General features: G+C 39.2%; 1 protein-coding gene across 7 annotated transcripts in view; it reads right to left on the reverse strand.

Annotated features, from left to right (window-relative positions):
* Window positions 1–1,153: 1,153 nt before the first annotated feature.
* arel1 (apoptosis resistant E3 ubiquitin protein ligase 1) overlaps window positions 1,154–20,356 on the reverse strand; it is a 93,812-nt gene continuing 74,609 nt past the window's right edge. For 6 of the 7 annotated variants that reach the window (XM_072273897.1, XM_072273928.1, XM_072273889.1 and 3 more), the window contains 5 exons: window positions 20,203–20,332; window positions 16,580–16,638; window positions 11,324–11,413; window positions 8,410–8,585; window positions 1,154–7,292 (listed from right to left, as the gene is read on the reverse strand). In XM_072273897.1, the coding sequence (XP_072129998.1) occupies window positions 7,190–7,292; window positions 8,410–8,585; window positions 11,324–11,413; window positions 16,580–16,638; window positions 20,203–20,332 (558 nt within the window). In that variant the 3' untranslated portion in view covers window positions 1,154–7,189. Of the gene's footprint in view, window positions 7,293–8,409; window positions 8,586–11,323; window positions 11,414–16,579; window positions 16,639–20,202; window positions 20,333–20,356 lie in introns of those variants that run through there. The other variant, XR_011888032.1, reaches the window with a different exon arrangement.

Genomic DNA, 20,356 nt, shown 5'->3' on the forward strand with positions numbered 1-20,356 from the left:
AAATAAGACTTTGAGTAAGAGATACATTACAGCTGGTCAATTTAAATTCAATTAACTAAACAATTTTGGAACAAGAAGCTATTATAATGAGCAAGAAACTACTAAACCACAAGAAAAAAGAAACTATTGAGTTCATTTATGTCCTTTAGGGAAGGAAATTTGCAATTTACCCGTATCTGGCCCATGACCTCTGATTAAATCTTGACTGATTTCTTAAATAGTCTGAAGAGCCACTCATTTCAGAAACAATCGAGATTGGGAAATAATCACTATCTGGCATTACCCAAATTCTGGAAACAAATAAATTTTACAGACAGAAAACAGCGGTAAATACAGTATAAAGCACTTTAGACACTGGTTGCAAACTTATTTGTGTTCCTGATCCTTTTGTGTTCAGGACCCCGATGCCCAGCCCAGCATCCAGACTTCAGTCCTGGCTGCACTCCTTATTTGCGCTGTGGATCCAGCTCATATTCTGGACCAACAAGTGAGCAAGATGGCACAAAAATTCAAATATCTGAACAAACAGATGCCATATTACAGGAATTTTACTGTAGTTATCCAAGGCTCCATTATAGTTCAGGGTTTGCACTCAATCATAAACTTTATAATCATTAATTGATATAAAAAGTTCTGTCTTTTGGTACCATTACAGACAACAAAACATCAACCAACTAAGCTTGAAATATTGCTTCTTATTTGCTCCTTTTATAATCCTTGATAGTTTTTTCTGGTGTTCATTCCTCTCAGCCTTATGGAAAAAAAACATATCCATAAATCCTCTCTATTCAGCTGATGAAATTTCACCCAAAAAGTTACAAGGGTCTGGAACCTCTTGCCTGAAAGGGTGATGAGGTAGAAACCTTCATCACATGAAAAACAGACGTAGATGATTTGAAGAACCAAGACCTACTTACTGGGATCTGGGAAATGGGAATAACCCAAGTAACTCCATTTTTGACCAGTCTCATTTCAATGGGCCAAGTGGCTTCAGTCTGTATAACAATGTAACACATGTATATATTTGAATATTAAGTTATGAGTGCCGCTGAAGTCTCAAACTGTTTTGAATTAAGAGATAAGGGATACTTTCTTCAGTTACTAAGTTTCAATCTCTAGAAAGACTCCAACAATAAGAAATAACATATTCATTCACCCATTTTAATCATAAACAGTATAAATATTCAGAAAAAAACTCGTGTATCCATAGCATCAAGCATTTTTGTCAGAATATAAAAGTATTTGTACTTAACTTTTATAAATAAATAACATTCAGATCACAATCAAACACTATGTAATGTTACAATATTAAAATCGTCCTGGTATGCCAGTACTAATGTTATGGTGAGAACATTCATCGATATACTAAAAGGGGGCAATACGTGATCCAGTGTAAGCAAAGTTCTGGTTCTTCCATTTATTTCATATATTCTCCAATATCACCTCTGTACTAACTGAGGAGCAATAAATATTAGAGCTTTGCAGGTAGTATAATATTTATTTTATTTTATTTAGAGATACAGTGCAGAACAGGCCCTTCCGACTCTTCAAGCCGTGCAGCCTAGCAACATACCTAATTAACACTAATCTAATCACAGAACAACTGACAATGACCAAATAACTTACTAACTGGTACATCTTTGGACTGCGGGAGGAAATCAGTGTACCCAGAGGAAACCCATGTGATCAGGAGCAGAACGTACAAACTCCTTACAGTGGCGGAATTGAACTTCGAGCTCCAACATAATAGGATTGCACTAGCCGCTATGCTACTATGGCACACCCCCGCCCCCATGAACCATGGTAGTTCTTGCCGCAGTCCTCTTTTATCAACTCCTTTACACACTACTCATGAAATCCACTATGTCATATGTTATAGGCTGATTGTAATAATGCACTGGAATGACTACAGATGACTCACAAAACTCCAGTATTAGAAGGGGACTAGGAGGGAATTAAATGTGTTTTCATAAACTTCAAAGCCTTCAGTTATTAAGTTGCTCCCAAGATACAGGGTGGGAATCCCTGCAGAGTGTGACCTCTTGCCAATGCTCAGAACTGCAACAACCAAGATTTTGCCCTGTTTGCAGCAAAACTCAGGCTCATCTTGAAAATTAAAACATACTGATTTTAATCTGTTTCTTAAAAGAGGATATCAGGATCAGTAATGGCTAGCTGACACACCTTACATTGCTGTCATCCACCTACAGCTGCAATGAATGTGGTAGATTAAAAGAGTAGACTTCTATATTCCTTACAATAGTCAAACAACATGAAATGTTAAACAAAATACATTTAATAAAAGAAATACACTGTATAAAGCATGTCCATTGTCACAACAAAGAGAAAGGTCAAATTAACAATTTAAACCCAGGCCCTTCATAAGAATTAGAAAATGGAACTGCTTAAACTTCCAATTTTCAAAATATACATTCTGACACTTTATGCTCTTGTTCAACCTACTGGCAGAGCCAATACTTTAATTTCTGTTTCTACACCTGCATTTCTCATTATACAACAAAGGGCTCCACACTGACATACTTTCTACTTGAATAGTGGTACTGAAGCTAATAAACTATGATTTTTTTTTAAAAATCCCATGCAGTCTCCTATCATAAGACAACTTGTTTTTGTGCACTTTCAAAATTAATTTTATAGCTGTCAGCACAGAAACACACTACTTCTTCAGCTTCAAAAATGAAAGCTAAAAGAAAATAAAAATAGCCATTTTTATCAAATCTGCCAACTTAAAATCCCGACTTTGTTCAGCTTTGTAATGTGCGTGAATTTCATCTGGCAGCAATACACTTGAGTTCTCTAAGTATCCTATCATAGTAAATGTATTTGCTGAGTAACTGGAAAATGGTGCTAAGTAACTGATGTTTTTGAATTGCCAGAGAAAAATGTGAAGAGGTATGCCTACTGTTCAATGTGATTACTCCTCATTTTTCTTTTTCCATTACTCAAGACAAATTCACCATATAATCAATGCTATGACAGCTCTGAAAAGAAAATCTCCTGCTATATTCATACAATACTCTCAACACTACACACCATTGCTGTCAATAAAGTCACTCAGAGTATTGCAGAGGACTCCCTTCCAATATATTTCGTAAACCTTTTCTTCAAAAGTACTCATCTCCTTATGATAACTCACTTCCATTAAACTTGTCATGGCACAAGAAAATTAATTTACCTCCCTCCCCCCACCTCCTCAGTCTTCACTTGAATCTCTCCCACTGACAGTCTTCTTCACAATCATCTTATAAACAAGAAAATTAAGACCCCAAAACATCTCAACTAGTGAAACAGCATCAATAAACTAATGATGATTCCCACCGTCCCCTAGTCTAATAAAGTATTTCAAATCACTGTGCAAATGCACAACTATTAATATAACTTCTTATAAATTTTAAGAAAATGCAATATAATATCACCAAAAGATAAATTATTTTCTTTAAAGAATACAGTTACATCCTGTTTATAAGTTATTAAACATCTTGCTGCTCTCCTGTTTGGATTTGCAATGCATCACTTCATTAGATTTAATTAAAAAGAAAAAAATCCTGATTTACATGAGAACATAATTAGATTTGAATTGATTTTCACATAACTTAAGTTTATGATTGTTATAATTAACATATCAACTGAAACAGAGTTTTATACTGAAAACACACAGCACTGTCAAAGAGAAAGATGGCAGACAGACTTCATTGATTGGAATGAACAGAGATCTATAAAAGTAAGCAGTCTAGTCAGTGTTGAATTGAATACAATGTTTTCCATCTTAAAATAACAATTTGTACCTTGACCCTTCACCAGTGCATGATGAACATAAAAATGTGCTATCCTGCTTGATTGTTTCTGGGTCTCAATTCCAGGGGAAAAGATTCCATAGCTTTAGATGGTTCCTTGTGAGAATTACATCCAAAAATTATATCCAAGCTACAAACGTACATGCAGCCTAAATTCAGAAGTGAATCTGATGCCGAAACAAAACATGCTCAGATTTCTTGTGGGGAACAGAACTCCTCACATTATCTTTGGAATCAATCTCTACTGCAAAATGGTTTTATACCAACACTCTACTTCTGGTGAAATGTACTGTCAAAAGAAAATTGCTCTCATCCCATTATTTTTGACACCAGAGTGCAGATCAGAATAATTTTCAAATTCGCAAAACTAGTTTTTTTTTAAAAAAAGGCACCAGTTCTGGGTATAGGATAGCATATTGGAGAACTGAATTTGAAATTCTGGCTAGTGACGATCATAATTACAAATGCAGGGCAGAATTCTTCATCAGAATATGTCATTTGAAGTTATAAATTGCTGGTGTTATCACCTGGGATAGAGGAACTCTCACAAACGGAGAAGCCATTCCCAGCTCAGTAGTGCAGAACATCTCTGAACTTTGAGTGCTATTGTTGTAAGGTCATTGGTCAGCCAATTGAAATGTTTACTGTAAGGCAAGCTGTACTGACGGGGAAAAGAACTTAGGAAATAAAATTGTTTCCTTACATTGTAAAGTAAGTTTTAAAAAAAGAACAATTTATATTTGTAAAGCAACTCAGCAGTATGGTCAGGTAAATATGAGACAGATTCAGATTGTGAACTGATAAAAACTGTCCGAACACAAGTGAGTAACATTCCAGCAAAAAAAAAAAACACAAATAATAAATTGTTCTAGCAGCAGCCTCAGATTTCAGAAATCCATCACCCAGGCTGGGTGCCATGAGAGAAATGGAAGAAGTAGCTGTGCAAGGCAGGGTGCAGTGATAGAGAGAGGAGTGAAAGCAGGAGGGCATGTGATGCCAAAGAGCAGCCATCTGAAAGTGGCAAAGTGATAAGCTAGCACCAGGGTTAAGGTCAGGAGAGCAAAGAGGCAAAAGACGAGGGAAGAGCGAAACAGTTGGAGCACATGATATGGGGAGAACATGTGAGGAAGCAAGACCGTAAGAGGGTGCACAAGAGAATAAGAGATTGGGTTTCAGCCACGGATTGAGAAGCATTGTGTGACTGAGTGTTCAGTGGGGATCGAGATTGCATGTGTGCAGATGAATGATAAACGACGAGAATGATTGCAAAGGAGAATAAAAAAACAATTATGAAACAGAAGAAGTGGAGTTGTGAGTTGGACTGAAAGAAGGATGATAGGGACACAGAGGCACACACAACAGGTACCAGAAAGTGAAAAAGCAGAGAAAGGGAAAGAGACAGCAAAAAAGATAGTTACGTGGATTGTAGGGGTATGGTGGGTGATGGACCTGGTGCAGGATGATGGGAATAGACAGCTTAAATGGTTCTGCATGGACTAGACAAGCCAAAGGGCCTGTTTCCGTGCTGTACTTTTCTGTGACTCTGAGATAGAAAAACAAAGAGGAAAAGCATGATTAAAAGTTAAAAATAAGAAGAGGGGAGAAATTAAAAGAGAAAAATAGAATGTCAGTAGGAATAAGTATTTTGTGTCATATACTTTGGATGTAATTTTAGAAAATGTAAAATTCCTCTTTGTTTACAAGGGACTATGTTCTGCAAGTGAAACGATGATTTTTGTAACCTTAGAACTCCAAGATCACTAGTTAATGTTAAGGCAATTGTGAGAAAGAGTTTACAAAGTACTGCCTTTATTTGTAATAAATTAATAGTATTAAAATCATTCTCATATTTTTTTTTCTTGATCATGTACGTTGCATCCCTTCATATCTAATCTATACCGAGACCTGGACAAACACAGTGGAGAAACGTTAAGGACAGCAAGGCAAGATTTCATTTTGTGTAAATGTGAGAGAGAAAATTAACGATAAACAGAACTGCTGTGCTTCCTGATATATTGTATGACACGAGGGACAACAGAAAAAGGTTGAGTTAGATAAAGGACAAGGAACACTATTTTGAACACACCTTTCGTTCTATTTCTGATTTTATACCCAGCAGCTGTTCTCTAACTGAAGTCAAAGATATTCTGCCTTCTTTTCACTTTACAATGTCCCTGTAATTTTAAGTAAAGCTGGATCAATGCAGCCTAGTTGCTCTTCAACTTTGCAGGAAACCTGTCTTCAAACACATTTGCTTACACTTAATAATAATTTACTAACTTACCATTCAAATTATCTGTAATATACCACAACCTGATACAACATGCATCTCAACTACATTATACAATTACTTCTTTCTAAAGAGGTCCTCATAACAATGTTCCTAACATGATCTTTTAGAGGATTTGAAATAGAATTGTGAAATGTGATGGTGCAGGGAAGGAGGCTTGCTTAGGTTGCATTGAGATCTCTGGAACTTTTTGTGAATAATGTGCAGTATTCTATTTACAAATATCCGCTGAATACATGCAAGTCCTTCCACCTCTTCATTACTAATCGACTTATTGTCCTTCCATTTCATTTAACAGAATTATTTTAACAATGTACTTGAATATCTGGAGACTTGAATAAAACATTGCTTCTAAACAGTTATTTCTTACTCATGACCCTGTGTTTGGCCGAAATCCCTGTTTGGCTGATATTAACCTCGTGGATCAATAACAACAACTCAGAAAATGTGCAGTGTTCAGAAGTTTGTGAGGTTGGTTGTAAAGCTCGGTCATAAAGAAAAGGCCAACAGTTTGATGAAAGCTCAGTCAATGGGAGAATTTGGGAGATAGAATTTGCAGTTTCCTTCATAGTCAAGTGTTTCATTCCATCACAAGGCCATCAGATTTCTTGAATCCGGAGGCGGACACAGAATGTTGTATGCCACAGAAGCCATTTAACAAAGAGCTTGGTGACAGAGCATTCAGAGTACTCCTCTTACTTCCAGTCAGATGATAGAATCTTCAAAGGATCTCCCAGATTAAGCCATTGGTAAATTAGATGAATGCAGAAGGATCACTTCGACCACAGATTGTGAAACTTCTGCTTCTATTTTGGAACTGAGCACTTGTCCACCCAGTTGCTTGCCAAGTCATTTGGAAAACATTAACTGTACCGTATCGACTTCTCCACAACTTTCAAACCTGTTTGCCCAGTGACTGAAGACTCAAGACTCAAGTTACAATAATAGAGAATCATTGCTCAATCCATGTCCATTTGGCAGATAGGGAGAATCCACAGTGATCTTCAATCTTTTAACTGTCCTGATCCTGGTTCCTATACTATCTTCCAATGGATAGATCATTGTGTCCTTAAAAACTTCAGAATTACAGCATTCCAAACCCTTCACTGCCTTCATTAATGGCCAGTTTTAGCATTTTATGCAGCTCTTCATAGGAATCGTAAGTTGGAAGGCACAACTGGTTAAAGCTAGAGATGCAAACAAAGAATTGTCAGTCCAAAAATTAAAAGCATTGAATCAGCTTCTCTTTTCTCCATTATCATTAAAATGCTTGACTTTCGCTGCTAAATATCAACACCATTTTTAAAATGTCAGCAATAATAATTGCTCTCTTATTTACATGTTGAGATCATCAAATTTAATTATCTTTTTATTAAAATAGTTAATTATTTATTAGGTGGCTTGTATAAAGTTTATATTATTCTGTTAAGTCTTTTTCCTCTCATTTCTATATCACCCCTGCTTCTGCCCTCTTCATTTTCCCTTTCATTGCCTCTCATATTACTTGCTGTTTAGTCCCCAACTCTTTCCTCTTAGCCTCCTCCATTTTAATGCTCCAATTCACAGCAAGGAATAAAATTATCTAATAAAATGACATAATATTATGTGCTGACATTGGAGAGAGTTCAAAGGAGTTTTATGAAAATGATTCTGAGATTGAAAGGCTTGTCACATGAGCAGCATTTGATGGCTCTGGGTCTGTACTCACTGGAATTCAGAAGAACGAGGGGTAACTTCATTGAAACCTATCAAATGTTGAAAGGTCTCTATAGAGTGGATGTAGAGAGGATGTATCCAATGGTGGAGAAGTCTAAGACCAGAGGACACAGCCTCAGAATAGAGGGGTGTCCTTTTAGAACAGATGAGGATGAATTTCTTTAACCAGGGAGTGGTGAATCTATGGAGTTTGTTGCCACAGGTAGCTGTGGAAGCGAAATCATTGGTATATTTAAGGCAGAGGTCGATAAGTTTGTTACCAGTCAGGGTATGAAGGGATACGAAGAGATGACAGGAGATTGGGGCTGAGAGGGAAAATGGATCAGCCATGATGAAATGGCAGGGCAGACTCAACGGGCCAAATGGCCCAACTCTGCTCCTACATCTTATGATCTTATGTCAGTGCATTGCCAATGGAATCTAATTCCTTACCACCGTCTTCCTCATAACGACTTGGAGATGTGGTTATGGGTGATGGTTCAGGTGGAAGAAAAAAAATTATGTTGCCATTTTTAAGTTGACACTACTATATGTGACATTCACCCACATCTGTACCCACAGTTATATGCCATTTGCTGAAGCACTCACCATGTATGGGCTGTGGGCAAGGAACTCTGCGTTGGTGCTGCAATGATCTGAAAAGACGGGCACATTGCCACAAATCCTCCTGGCGGCAGCTGGGAAGAGCCCGTTGTGAACTGCAACAACCGAGCAAGTTCCTCTTGAGTGAAACTGGACACCACTGTCCAGAACCACTTCATTACCTGTGATGGAGGTCAGGGAGGGAGAGGATGCAGAGACAGAGGCAGTGGGGAGAAAAAAAGACAGATGATTTAAGACCTGTAGTGGAAAAAGACTGATAATTTCTATGCCACAAATCTGGCAGCAATTTTGACAAGTTAGGTATCAAATATGATCATCTTTTCACTTATACTGATTCAACACCAAATCATTGACTCCCGCAGCCTAGCTGCTAGGCCTTTGCTTACCTGGAATAGATCTGCTAACAACAATCAGATCCTTGAAGCAATTGTGACGTGATTGAGAGTGTCTGACCTCAAACAGCAAAACCACTCTCAAACATCTTCTGACAGACAGCGTCACACTCCAGAAATCCATCTTGCACAATTAGAATCATAGAATCGTACAGCAAAGAAACAGTTATATTCTCCCCACCAAAGAGATAGTACCAAAGGTCTGCACAATTTTCAAATGACTTGCTTATCTTACAATAAAGACTCTTTTGTCGTAAAGGCCCCCAAACTTATGAAGCACCACACCAAATCCTTCAGCTGACCGTTTACTAGTTTTTCATCATATGAGACTTTAGCTTGAAGTTTTCTGGGAACCAGTAATAGTCTGAACTTAGATCATGCATGTTCTTAAGAGACAACTTGGTTCCTGAAAATGACTCTGTCCTGGTCCTCGTGACTCTGAGCAGTGTTTCTCAACTATAACTAGCATTACGCGGTACTGCCCAAATCAGGTTAATCAACAGAAATAATTTGACAGCCAGTTAAACCATGCCTTTGGAATGAATCAGCTATCAAAGTAACTTTTGTGACTATCCCTGCAACTTCCCAGCAATTATGATGGCAACTGGAGCCTTTAAAACTGGGGACAAGCTCTCAGGAGAAGATAGCAGTCATTGAGGTAGAGACAAGAAGTTTCTTTAACAGGGGCTGGAAGTTTGTGACATTTTCTACCACAGAGGTTGTGGATAATCATTTGCTGATGAACAGTTGATATCAACAGATTTCAAGGCACTCAGGGAATCAGAGGGTTTGGGGAACTAGACAAGGTACAATTTCAACCATAATCCCATTGAACTGCAGAACAGTTCAAGGGTCCATATAATCTACTCTCGTTTCTTATGAATACAAGACTAGAACTTCAAATTAAGATTGCTATTAGATAAATGTTCATGTACTTATTGTTAAATATAGTTCGATTGTTATATATAGTTAGTTTTATTTAATATTAAATCAAATATATTTTGCTCTTTGGAACGTATTGTTGTGAGCCTCCTTCTTCAGCCTCTTATTGGTGCAGTCGAAGGTTCCCACCTACCTTAAAAGGCATCAATCATACTGGTGCCCAAGAAGAGTACCTGGACAACAGCAATATCTCTGTCAGGCTGCTGTTTATTGATTATGGCTCAGCAGTCAACACCATCATCCTTTCAGGACTAATCAACAAACTTCAAAACTTGGACCTCTGTACTTCCTTGTGCAACTGGATCCCTGACTTCCGCACTGGGAGACTACATTCAGAGCAGATCAGTAACAACTTCTCCTCCTTACTGACAATCAACATGGACATACCTCAAGGATGCGTGCTTAGCCAACAAGGAATTGAGTGCGGACTTCAGGAGTGGATGTTGGCAGAACACACACCAGTCCTCATTGAGGAGTCAGCAGTGGAAAGGATTGGCAGCTTCAAGTTCCTGGGCCCAGCTCATTGATGTAATCACAAAGACACACCAGCGGCTCCACTTTATAAGATTTTGAGGAAATTTGGTACACCAAAGGGCCTAGCAAATTTCCACAGAAGTGGCATGAAGAGCTTTCTGACTGGTTGCATCACTACCTGGTATGGAGGCTCCAATGCACAGGATTGAAAAAGGCTACAAAAGGTTGTAAACTCAACTTGCTCCATCACAGGCACAAGCCTCCCCACTACTGAGGACATCTTCAAAAGGCAGTGCCTCAAGAAGGTGGAATCCATCATTAAGGACCCTCATACTCGATGGGCCGAATGGCCGACTTCTGCTCCTTTGTCTTATGGTCTTATATTCCAGGACACACCTTCTTCTCATTATTACCAATAAAGGGAGAGTCTTGGAACATTGGGCACAGCCTCAGAATAGAAGGAATAGAATCATCTCAGAATGGATGAGGAGGAATTTCTTTAGCCGTAGGGTGGTGAATCAGTTGAATTCATTGCAACAGACAGCTGTGGAAGCCAAGACACTATTGAATAGTTTATCAGAAACAATGGTTCAAATGGCCTAATTCTGCTCCTATGTCTTATGGTCTTATCATCAGGGAGGTGGTACAGGAGCCTGAAGAAGCTTTCTCAGTGTTTTAACAGAAGCTTACCCCCATCTCATGTTTTTTTCTGAATAATCCATAAACCCATGCACAGTTACTCACTGTATCTAAATTTTGCCCTATTATTCTATTTCATAATGTAACTTACTGTAATTCTGCTCCTATGTCTTATGGTCTTCTAGTAGCTTTTACTGCTGCCACAAGACAACAAATTTCATGACATACATAAGTGATAATGAACTTGCTTCCGGTTCTGCAATCTACCATTTCACAATGCAAGCAGGATGTTGTATACAACTTCTAGTAGAACCCAAAATTCGCTTCTACTGCTTAATTCTACTCTGACTATGCATCTCTTATTATAGCTTCATCTTCTTAGTACATCGGACGGTCTGGCCTGTACCAACCATTTCCCTGTAGCTCCCAGTTTTGTTAATACCTAGGCTTACCTTCTCTCGGAAATGCCAGGACCCTCCAACAATTACAGCATGAGTCTTGAAATCAGGTACATTGATATTTCCAGTCCCACACATCAATAGCTGGAGGTTAAAGAACAGCAAGAGTAGCTTTGTTAACTTGATTGAGAAGGTGAAATGAAGCACACTACAATCAGAAATTTAATTTCTATTAGGAAACTAGATGACTTGCCACAATACTGTTCAGAGTTCAGGTATTAAAAATAGGTGCATTATCAATTAGAATTAATAGCCAAAGGAGGCAGCGGAGAAGCAATTAAAGACTAACAGATTTACATAGCCTGCTTACGATAAAATTAAAATGCTGGAGGAGCTCAGTAGGTTAGATAGCATCTATGGAAAGGAATAAGCAGTTGATGTTGTGGTCTGAAAGCTTTCCAACAAGACTGTTCATGTTTATTCTCCTCCATCGATGCTGCCTGACCTGCTGACCTCCAGCATTTTGTACGTGTTACTCAGGTTTTCCAGCATCTGCTAAATTATTTATAATTGAACAGTTCAGAAGGAAAACATGTGAAAATGTTAGGGTTTTTAATAAATTATTCAGCCACAGTTTGAATATTAAGATGGGAGTTTTAAGAGACACTGGCTGCAAGAAATAGTTGGTGAAGGAGCTGCAGGAGTTCCATTACATTTCCACTACGCAACATAAATTTTAAATAGTGGAAATGTTATACCAGCAATGTGCAAAGGGGAAAGAAAGACTAATGCTTCAGATGCCACAGCGTCTGTCTCTTTCAGGGGCCATCCATATTTCCACCTCATCCATAATGTCACAGTGCATAAGCTCAAGTTTTAAAGTAGACAGGTGAGAAATGAAGATGCAGCAAGTTACAAAGGTAGGGAACCATATATGCAGACAAAATCTTCTTTTTTAAAAAGCAGTAAAGCCAGATTTAGTGATACCAAAAAATTAGGCAGAAAAAGGGTTGGGGAAAGAAAGGTTTTCAACTGTAAAAAAGAATGTTAGACCTATAACACAATTATATAAATACTTAATTTTTTGAATGGTAGAAATAAGGAAGAGGAAGAAAGAAGTCTTGTGAACATTTGAAGATATCTCACTGTCTCCAAGATGCTGTCTGTGTCAAACCAAATTGCAATTTATGGGCCTTCGTCTTTAAGGCCCACATTGAAGATCAGTTGTCAGCTGACACCATGCTTCCAAAGTAAAGGTCTAGTCAAGCCTTGCATATATAGTCCTTCGGACAAAGTCAGCATGGATTTGTGAAAGGAAAATCATGTCTGACGAATCTCATAGAATTTTTTGAGGATGTAACTAGTAGAGTGGATAGGGGAGAACCAGTGGATGTGGTATATTTGGATTTTCAAAAGGCTTTTGACAAGGTCCCACACAGGAGATTAGTGTGCAAACTTAAAGCACACGGTATTGGGGGTAAGGTATTGGTGTGGGTGGAGAATTGGTTAGCAGACAGGAAGCAAAGAGTGGGAATAAACGGGACCTTTTCAGAATGGCAGGCGGTGACTAGTGGGGTACCGCAAGGCTCAGTGCTGGGACCCCAGTTGTTTACAATATATATTAATGACTTGGATGGGGGAATTAAATGCAGCATCTCCAAGTTTGCGGATGACACGAAGCTGGGCGGCAGTGTTAGCTGTGAGGAGGATGCTAAGAGGATGCAGGGTGACTTGGATAGGTTGGGTGAGTGGGCCAATTCATGGCAGATGCAATCTAATGTGGATAAATGTGAAGTTATCCACTTTGGTGGCAAAAATAGGAAAACAGATTATTATCTGAATGGTGACCGATTAGGAAAAGGGGAGGTGCAACGAGACCTGGGTGTCATTATACACCAGTCATTGAAAGTGGGCATGCAGGTACAGCAGGCGGTGAAAAAGGCAAATGGTATGCTGGCATTTATAGCGAGAGGTTTTGAGTACAGGAGCAGGGAGGTACTACTGCAGTTGTACAAGGCCTTGGTGAGACCACACCTGGAGTATTGTGTGCAGTTTTGGTCCCCTAATCTGAGGAAAGACATCCTTGCCATAGAGGGAGTACAAAGAAGGTTCACCAGATTGATTTCTGGGATGGCAGGACTTGCAAATGAAGAAAGACTGGATGAACTGGGCTTGTACTCATTGGAATTTAGAAGATTGAGGGGGGATCTGATTGAAACGTATAAAATCCTAAAAGGATTGGACAGGCTAGATGCAGGAAGATTGTTTCCGATGTTGGGGAAGTCCAGAACGAGAGGTCACAGTTTGAGGATAAAGGGGAAGCCTTTTAGGACCAAGATTAGGAAAAACTTCTTCATGCAGAGAGTGGTGAATCTGTGGAACTCTCTGCCACAGGAAACAGTTGAGGCCAGTTCATTGGCTATATTTAAGAGGGAGTTAGATGTGGCTACGGGGATCAGGGGGTATGGAGGGAAGGCTGGTGCAGGGTTCTGAGTTGGATGATCAGCCATGATCATAATAAATGGCGGTGCAGGCTCGAAGGGCCGAATGGCCTACTCCTGCACCTATTTTCTATGTTTCTATGTTAAACCCTCAATCAACTGAGACTGAGGTTTGAGAACAGGCAGCTGCTGTTGCCTCTTGGGCCAGAGATTAGTATCTAGCATTGTTGGCACATTATTGCCATCTAGTGGCAGAAAGTATTTCATTCAAGAATACTTGAAATAATACAATCTCCATAGCAAAAATGAATGATAATTCCATTCAAAATGCAGTACTCCTCTAGTTTCCTAAAATACTGTCCCAGCAGCAAGAGAGATTTTGTTCAACTGTGGTAACCTCAAAAGCACTGAAAAAACTAGATTAGCCTGAATTTAACATCGCATTTCCTTGGAATTTATGTTGATAAATTTATGTTGAGACCAAATTTGGGGTATTGTGTGCAGTTCTGGTTACCTACCTACAGGAAATATTAATAAGATTGGAAGAGTGACTGAAAAAACTTACAAGGATGCTGCTGTGACTTGAGAACCTGTGTTATGACAGTCTTTGGGGCAGCAAGGTAGAGTAGTGGCTAGCACAACGCTATACAATCCTGGCAACCCAAATTCAATTCCCGCTGCTGCCTGCAAGGTTTCCTTCCACAGTCAAGAGACCTACTGGTTGGTAGGTTAATTGGTCATTGTAAATTGTCCTGTGATTAGGCTAGAATTAAATCAGAGGGAATGCTAAGCATCGAGGCTCGAAAGATGGAAGGACCTATTCTGCGTGACAAACAGTCCCATTGGTGACCACAAAACTCTTCTATTCCCTTCACCATTGAATCTCCTACCACGATAACTCTTCCCTGCCCTCCTGAGCAATAGAGCCACCCATGGTGCCATGATCCTGGCTACTGCTGCCAACAGCGTGCAAAGCTGAACTGACAGTTAAGCTAAATATTCTCTAACATATTTGAAGACAAAGTATATTTGGGTAATCTGAAAGTTAATAATTTTAAAGCTGTATTAATGATCCCAACAGCTTTACCACCTGAACTTCCAGCATAAGCTATAATGTGCCCCAAAAAAATGGTGCTCCTATAATCTTGCCAACAGGATTGTACGCGAGTGGAAAATTGCCATGCAGAATCACCAGCTCATTTCTTTACTTACACTAAATTCAGTGAAGGTTGTTGCCAAACTATGAATCAATCACGCAAGAAGGCACTATCCTTAGCAAAGGAACCTCACTATCCGGATGTTCCTGCTTCACATTAATATCATCAGGGAAGAGGTACAGGGCCCTGAAGACCTACACTCAATGATCCAGAAGTTTCTTCTCCTGTGCCATCAGATTTTTGAACAGCCCATGAATCCATGTTTGTTATTCCATTTCTTCAACAGTTTAATTCTGTAGTTTATAATAGCATCTTAGTGCCGTACTGCTGCTGCAAACCAACTAATTTCTCATGATACACGTCAGTGATAATAAATCGGATCCTGATTGAGGGGGATGAGGTCAGTTGTGGTTTTTTTTTTCCTTTCTGTCCTGCAACATTCAGTGTATATTTTTGCATATGAAGAATAAGCAGACAGAAACAAATGCTGCCTGCCTTTCTACATTCCAGCAAGATCACCTCAAAAGCATTCTCAGGTTGACTGAAGTATTTAAAAAAGATTAAAGTCTGTCACGAGCCTTGTGGCCCATCAAGCTGGTGCTTATGCTGGTTTCCGTGGTGTGAAGCGACTGAGAGTACAAGACTCCCCCTCAGATAGGACGCCAATCTATCGCGAGGTTAAACCCCTACATTTTTGCTGGTACCCATCCTCAGCTGGGTAGACTGGAGCATTGCGTGGTTAAGTGCCTCGCTCAAGGACGCACACGCTACCTCGGCCAAGGCTTGAACCCACAACCTTCAGATCGCTAGTCCAATGCCCTAGCCACTTGGCCACGTGCTTGAAGTATACCCATATTATAATCCAAATTCCCTACTCAACCCATGGATACCTTTCCAGCTGCACAATCTTAATGGATCCATTTCAATCAAAGTCATTGGAAGCCAACCAGTGACTAATTATGTGTTGTGCGTGTACATGAACTTTTGTTCTTTGAAAGCTGGATTAAGACCATACTGACAAATTCACCTGGGGATTTTAGGTAATTCTGGATTTGGATCATCATTGGAGTGGTCAACTGCATCCAATTCATAAGATTCAAGATTGTTTATTGTCATTCTTCAGTACACAAGTGTAAAGGAGAACAAAATGATTGTTACTCCAGATCCAATGCAACTCAAACACTACAATAAATACAAATATAAAAGTAATCCTATAAACACATTGTACAAGTAACTGCTGAGTTGGCCACATATACATACAATTAGCATATATACATAAACTGATTGTATGTACATAAAGTGACACTAGGTACAGGAGTACCTGTACAGAAGGTGACTAACAAGAAATGACAAAGTGACACTTGGCAAGAGGAACTCTTCTGGTAGCAGGAAACACAGTGGCACAGTGACTCTTAATGCTACAGTTACACAGAAACAAGTAGTCCCTCTCCCATTCTATTGTTCCTTTGCTACTGGAGGAAAGAAAGAGACCAAAAGATATCTTGAGTAGGAATAGTCATATAAAAATAATCACAATCATAACATATACTAGAAAATGTACCCAAGTAATTTATATTAAATCGTGGTGTAGCTTACACACAATGACTTTTTGTTCAGAGCAAGTGCAAACATGAGATAAACTTATTAAAATTTCAGTACAAAGGGACAGTCACATCAACAGTGTATGAGCCATTTTTTTGAGCATTGCCTACCTCCAACTCATTTTCGTCAAAAATGGCCAAGAGATTTTCAGGAATTAACTCATTCAAGCCTACAGGAAAAAAATTAATTATTGGCTTCAAGTTTATAAGTGAGAAGCACTTTGAGGTGACTTAAGAATAAGAGGATATTACAAATGCAAGTTTCTTTTTATATATTTTTGGCTTGCTGCTTACATCAGGTGGACAAGAGCATGCTTTGTGCTCCCAAATCACTGTCATTACCTGGCAGCTAGAAGACTCAGTTTAGGCAGCCATGACTGCAAGACTACCCTCTGCTGATCAACTGCCTTCTCATTGTGAAGGTGACTGTAATTTGCTTCTTTTCAACATCTAAAGCAAGAGTTAATTTTCTCACACACTTCAAGTGCTCCCTCTTCACTTCTCTGGCACAGCTATGTCGACAGCTATGTTGGTGTGGGAATGTGTTACACTTGCAGGCTGGCCCCAGCACATCCTCAGATTGTGTTGGTTATTAAGGTGAATGCTTTGATTTATGTTTCGATGTGCATTTGATTAATAATAAATAAACTGGATTCTAATATATGGCAACCATGTTATCCAGGACCCTACCCAGAAAAGGCCAAGGCCAGGATGGAGCTGGCTACATTTCCTTTCGTAGAAACGGAGACCTTTCCCCACCCCTACATCAATGCAAGCAATGAACTGTTACCAAATACTTACTAAATCTGTCACAATGCAAGTGTCAGTTCCTTTTTGATTGTTTTCCTCCCATGTTGGGAGCATTGTCCTCATTGTACAATTTCCTCAAAAAATTTATTACAATATACATTGAAACCTCTTAAGCCTATTACACCATTCAATAAAATCATGGCTGCATCTGTAACCCATCACTGCACTCATTCTCCATCCCCTTTGATCCCCTTGTATAAAAATCAATGAACGCAGCCTTGAGTATGACAGAATATCTGTAGCCACTTGGGGTTGAAAGTGCCAATGTTCTGCAATCCACTGAAAAAAATGTATTCCTATCTCAGCTCATGGATAATTCCTAATCTTGAGATAATGCCTCCAAGTTCTTTGATTCTGCAGCCTCTCAACAACTACTTTTATAAATCTCTCTCAGTGTCTATTTCAATGGCTCTTCACATGGCTTTAGATCACCTGGACAATACAAACACCTATATCAGTTGTTGATTGATTATAGCTCAGTGTTTAACACAATCATTCCTACAGTCCTGATCAAAAAGCTACAGAACCTAAGCCTCTGTACCTCCCTCTGCAACTGGATCCTCAACTTCCTAACCAGACCACAATCTGTGCAAATTGGTAACATCTCCTCCTCACAGACGATCCACACTAGTGCATCTCAGGGACGTGTGCTTAGCCTACCGCTTTGTTCTCTCTACACCCATGACTGTGTGGCTAGGCATAGCTTGTATGTTATCTATAAATTCGCTGGTGGTACAACCATTGCTGGCAGAATCTCAGATGGAGATGGGGGCATACAGGAGTGAGGTATATCAGCTAGTTGAGTGGTGCTGCAGCAACAACCTTGCACTCAATGTCAGTAAGACCAAAGAGCTGATTGTGAACACAAACCAACCCGCAGAGGGATCAGAAGCAGAGAGAGTGAGCAATATCAAGTTTTAGGTATCAACATCTGTGAGAATCCAACCTGGACCCACCATATCGAGGCAGCTATAAAAAAGGCAGGACAGCAGCTATATTTCAATAGGAGTTTGAGGAGATTTGGCTTGTCATCTAAAACACTCGAAAACTTCTACAGATGTATTGCGGAGAACATTCCAACAGGCTACATCACTGTCTGGTACGTACAGGATCAAAAGAAGCTACAAAAAATTGTAAAATCAGGCAGCTCCATCATGGGTACTAGACTCTGTAGTATCCAAGACATCTTCAAGGAGTGGTGACTCAGAGCAGAGTCCATTATTAAGGACCCCATCATACAGACATGCCCTCTTCTCATTGCTGCCATCAGGAATGATGTACAGAATCCTGAAGCACACACTTAGTGATTCAGGAACAACTACTTCTCCTCTGCCATCCAATTTCTAAATGGTTATTGAACCCATGAACACTACCTCACATTTTTTATTTCTGTTTTTCCACTATTTTTCACTTAACTATTTAATATACATATATACATGTGTACTTACGATAATTGATTTTTTTTCTATATTTATCATGTATTGTATTGTACTGCTGCTACTAAGTTAACAAATTTCATGATATATGCCGGTGATATCAAACCTGATTCTGATTCAGTATTTAAGATATCTCAATGACTTCACTTTCTAAATTTCAGTGGGTACAAGCCAATCACACTGGGTCATTTCTCACAGAATAACCTCAAAAATGATCCCAAGAATGAATTACCAGAATGGCTCAGGGAGTGAAAGGGTTAACATATGATGAGCATTTCCTGGCTCTGGGCCCGTACTCACTGGAGTTTATACATATGACAGGCGATTTCATCAAAACCTACTGAATACTGAAAGGCCTTGATAGAGCGGGTGTGGAGAGGATGTTTCCTATGGAAGAGTCTGGAGCCAGAGGGTGCAGCCTCTGAATAGAAGGACATCTCTTCAGTGAGAGAGTGGTGAATCTGTACAACTCATTGCCTGTGGAGGCCAAGTCATTGGGTAGGTTCAAAGTGGAGGTTGACAGGTTCTTGATTAGTAAGGACATCAAAGGTTATCAGAAGAAGGCAGGAGAATGGGACTGAAAAGAAAAATAAATCAGCCATGATTGAATGGTGGAGCAGACTCGACAGATCAAATGGTTTAATTCTGTTCCTATATCTTTTGGACTAAAAAACAGGAATCAGTTTACAAATTACAAAACAAGTATATCCTTCCTAATTACAGAGACCTCAATATTCAGGTACCGAAACCCAGCAGTATTATTGTAAAATAGCGTTACTTTGCTATTACAGCTCCCCTGATACCAAATATTTGAATACAAACTCAGAAAAAGGTTTCAATTGGGTTTTTCAATTGACACATCACCACAGTAACCACTAAGTACATATATTATACCTACATGTGCATATTTATGTTTAAAATACCCTCCAAAAGTGGTCAAACTTATATTCTTCCCCACACCATTGGAATATGAACAGTTTTGCTTTAAAGGTGATAAACATGCAGTAAAGATGACGCTGGAGTACAAGTTCAATCTATTAAGAGATCAGCATTAGCCAGAACACTGTTTTAAAACTAAGCCCGTGGATTGAACTAGGAAAATTATTCAATAAGCATCATGACTAAATTCAGAGATTTGTGGTTCCCACTAGGAATTTTATTTGGATGCTCAGTAGATGAAATTAGAATTTTAAAAAAATTAACAAATATATAAATGCTACCCTCCACATTCAGCACAATGATTTGAGACATTTAGTTTAACTTCATCAGCTAGAACAGTGGCACTCTGCTTCTGTCCACTTCTTTTAAAGTCCTTATGAAGGGCCCCAGCCTGAAATATTGACTGTTCATTCCACAGACACTGCCTGACTTGCTGAGTTCCGCCAGCATTTTATATGCGCTGCTCTGGATTTCCAGCCTCTGCAGAATCACATGCTTAAAACGACACTGTTTCTTTTACACTCAAGTTTCACCATAACACAATCATACCTTTAAGGAAACACTCCACTTCTTGGCGCACCTGAGTGGCTAGTCTGTATTGTGCAAGCATGTTCAAGTAGAATATCTTGTTGTCGTTGGTTACTGGTACCTGCGCACCCCCAGCTATCAGCTCTATAACCTGAAGAAGAATGAGTACACTCAG

The sequence above is a fragment of the Mobula birostris genome, chromosome 1 (genome assembly GCF_030028105.1).
Source record: "Mobula birostris isolate sMobBir1 chromosome 1, sMobBir1.hap1, whole genome shotgun sequence".
Lineage (NCBI taxonomy): Eukaryota > Metazoa > Chordata > Chondrichthyes > Myliobatiformes > Myliobatidae > Mobula > Mobula birostris.